The following is a 3,827-nucleotide window of genomic DNA, read 5'->3' on the forward strand; positions in this document are numbered from 1 at the left end:
TCCAACCAGATGATTTTGTGATTCTGTGACATTAAATTCCATAAAAATTATAAAAAATTTAAGCGTAGGTAGGAAACAAGCAGTGTCACTTACGTGCTCATTGCACAGATCCTCCAGTTTCTGTTAAAGCTGAGAATAGTTGCCATCTCCTCTTTAGACAGTTCAAAGTCAAACACCTAACAAGAGAAACAGCTGGAAATCACCTCTTTGAACAAATCAGAGACTGTAAGCAAAAGCCACAAAATAAAAACCCAATTCCATAGTGTAGCAGTGCTTGTTAGAAGAAATGACTGGTTTATGAAAGAGGGAAAGGCCGAAGACTGCTCTGGACTTCCAAGACTCCACTAGCTAGAGTGGGGGAGAGAGGTATTAACCAAATGGTACGAAGAAAGACAAGGTTAGAGAGCAGCTCCACAGTGGAGGGACCAGTTTCAAACATGGACCACTGAATTAATAGATAGAGGAACAGCTTGTTTTATGGACACAAGAACTATAAACACGGCTTATTGTATGTAAGACTTTTCTGGCATGTTACTGTGTGTGGACTCCAAGCAAGCTGTGCCCACCACTTCAACCTCAAGTATACAGAACAGTAATTATTGAATACCTGTTCATTTGTCCTCTCCAAAAGTGGGCCTGGCTTCACCCTTCGTAGAGTGTAAGTAAGCACAAAGAAAGAAAAAGCCCAGTCCTTTTGTCTGAGGAGGACGTGGGAAGGGTGAGAAGGGAGCACTGCTTTCTCTGCAGGGGAAGGCACACCACCCTTGAAGGGGAGTGACCCAGGTCTCTCCTCATGACTCACCTTGAAGTTCTCCACAATGCGCTGTGGTGTGACAGACTTGGGGATCACAATCACATTTCTCTGGATCTGGAAGCGAAGGAGAACCTGCAGGAACGGACGACTGAGTCAGAGAGAGGACGGCTCCTGGTCTGGAGAAAGCGGAGCCTGGTCCAAAAGCTGTTTGCCATGAAGTGTATATTTCAGGAGAACTAAATGCTTTCTGTGAAGCCACAATTCAAATCATTCCTGACCCTGCAGCCCAGGCAGCACTTCTTGATGGTCTAAGAGGGAAGTGGTGGAAGCCCACATGGAAGGTCTCCTTTCAAATTGAGTTTTGGTACAGTCAATTCCTTTCATTCCCACCTGAACTTTGAATAGTCTTAGCAAGGCTTTCATTCTCTGCAAGAGGACATGAAAGAGCAAGTGACATCCCAAGATGGGTCAAGAATCTTTTTGAGGATCAAAGAGATAATAGTAGCATGTCTTGCAGGTCTTCTAATAAAGAAAATCCATGTTGTTAGGGAAAAATCAGAGGAATGTGACAATTCATGGGGAATGGGTGGGGTTTTACCCTCTCCTCAGCTCTGTTTTCCTTAATGGCTGTGTTACTGGAAGGGGTGCCCACTGTCCAGCACCTACGTACCTGTGCGGGGGTTTTGTTGTGCTTGGCTGCGATCTCTTTGATCTTGGGGTCATCCAGAAGGGAAGGATCCTCTGGCTTAGCCCTACACAGAGGGAAGAAGATCAGTGGCAAGAGACCTCCATGGATCCAATCTCGCGAAGATCTGCATCTGGATGAGTAATTAACGGCGCACTCGCAGTCTCAAAAGTTTCAAGGATAGTTAGTCCCTGCCAGCTCCCTCATAACCAGCAAAGCAATCTTACCATGGTCTGTCAGGGGAGCCCAGGGGACAATATGCTGTGACAGCAATCCCTTTGGATTGGCAGTACTTGATCAGCTTCTCCTGGGTGAGGTATGGATGACATTCAATCTGCCAACACAAAGGCACAGAGGCTGTTGTAATGTTGTTGCGCTCCATGGATTATCTCCCACTCCTTAGAGGCTGCCTTTGCCCCAAATTTACTGGTGGCCTGCATAATAATATGCATCCTTACTATCGAAGATACATATTTTTATGGAAAGTGCTTATAAAATTTTTGCTGTGGGGGTTTCACAAAGCTCCTCCCTAGGTTCTTTATTCTTCCAGAAAGAATATCTCCAGGGAAGTACTCTAACATTCATAAACAATGGTTCATCAAAGAGACAAAAAAAGAATGTATCCGAGTGCCTTATACACTCAGAAATATCCACAGAGCAGGATTTAGAGTACATGCTGTTGTCTACTTTGTTCTCTCTTTTTCCATCTCCTCATTCAGCTGTAATCGGATCTTTATAATCCCTGAAAACTATTCACCTGCAGCGATGCTGCAGCTTACCTGGTTATTTACTGGCTTGTGCTTCAGTCCTGGCTTGTTCAAGATTCTTTCAATCTGCTCATGGTTGAAGTTGGAGACTCCAATGGCTTTTACCAGACCAGCATCCACCAGCTCTTCCATGGCCTAACACAGAGGAGCAAAATCATCATCTGGTAAGCAAGGCAGGTCATGAATAAGATATTCTTCCTAATGTGGCTTGTTTCCCATCAGAGCAGCACAAAATAACTATTTAGAGTTGCAAAGTTCTCTGAGGGAAAAGCAGGCACTGGTACATTAGTACTGTCTCACCCAAGACCAGATTTTCACTCCCTGAGTTTGTGGAAATTCACAAGTTGCATGAGGAAAAGAACAATGACACTTAGCAATCTGCTATTGTGCAAGCAGTGGAGGGCTGTGCCCCATACTGTAGGCAAGATCTCAACCCAAAATGTCTTTATTTCTGTAAAATCTATTTGAGAAATTCAAGAAGGGCATAAGAACTGTGGTGAAGACAATTGTACAGTTGTTACGGTCAAGCAATGAACCTTTTGTAACCTCGGTCTGGTCTGCAGCTTCACTGAAAGTGTCAACAGATCACTGTGGGTTAGGCAGTCAAGTAAGGCACTCGGGAAATAGGAATAGCTAGGTAGTGACTAAGCATGCACAGTATGAAAAGCTACTTTGTACTGCTTTATGTTCCTTCCAACTAATTTTGCATCTATGAGACAACAGTTCTGTGACTGTTGAAGGTAATGAAAACATGGAAGAGGCTGATGAGTCAGAGGACGTCTCTCTTCTGCTTGTGGCTAAACTTACCTCCCATGTGTGTAGCATATCAGTGTTGCTGGGTATTGACATGCCTTTATCATCTGTGGGAAACAGCTCCTCTCCTGCCTGTCAGTGACAGAAGGAAAATGCTTGAAATAATTTCTGTCAGGGTGCTAGTTATGTAGAAGAACCAAACAGAAATATAAGGACCTAAAGCTAATGGTGCATGAAAAAACCTCAGGTAATTTGCATCATAATTAATTGATCTTATTCTTAGTTCGTGCAGAGTCACAGCATTTTTGCCACCTATTATCCTAATAAAGTCAGGTATTTCTGCTGGACCCACTGAAGTGACGATCCACAAAATACATGCAGAGAAGCAATTTACTCATAGAACAACATCCTGGAGCTCAATTTGTATTGTTACATTATACGTGTTTAGAAATAATAGCTCCTTCAGCTGCTTTTGAAAAGGTGTATGGAGGATTGACTTTGGTCCTGTGAACGCACACATTTGTACTTGAGTACACCTTCTAAAAAAGGTATTGCTGACACATGGGGAGACTCACTGTTTAAGTGGCTGTATTAGGAAAATTAGAACAGCCTGTAACTAGACAGTGTGGACAAAGGGTTTCGAATAACTGGAATTTTCTAGATGCCACAATATTATGCAGTTTCACTTGACAGCTTTGTCCACATGAAGCTAACTAAAACAATATTGAAAGAACAAAATTAAGTTCAGCTCAAAAACATTGGGTAGAATAGAGATTTTGATCTGGGTGTAGCAGAAAGGAAAGGCTAAGGGTATATGTATATATATGTATATATATGTATCATGGCTTGGCTTCATGAATGAAGATCT

General features: G+C 42.8%; 1 protein-coding gene across 1 annotated transcript; it reads right to left on the reverse strand.

Moving 5' to 3' along the window:
* Nucleotides 1-93: 93 nt before the first annotated feature.
* On the reverse strand, nt 94-3,123 carry LOC104488149 (aldose reductase-like; the record flags this gene model as incomplete). The annotated part of the gene is made up of 6 exons (XM_010137727.1): nt 3,014-3,123; nt 2,219-2,341; nt 1,667-1,773; nt 1,425-1,506; nt 803-886; nt 94-176 (listed from the first exon to the last, which is right to left on the reverse strand). Coding segments are annotated over exons 1-6 (521 nt in total), but the record flags the coding sequence as incomplete, so codon positions are not given.
* Nucleotides 3,124-3,827: the final 704 nt, after the last annotated feature.

Source organism: Buceros rhinoceros, unplaced genomic scaffold (assembly GCF_000710305.1).
Source record: "Buceros rhinoceros silvestris isolate BGI_N320 unplaced genomic scaffold, ASM71030v1 scaffold27106, whole genome shotgun sequence".
NCBI classification, from domain to species: domain Eukaryota; kingdom Metazoa; phylum Chordata; class Aves; order Bucerotiformes; family Bucerotidae; genus Buceros; species Buceros rhinoceros.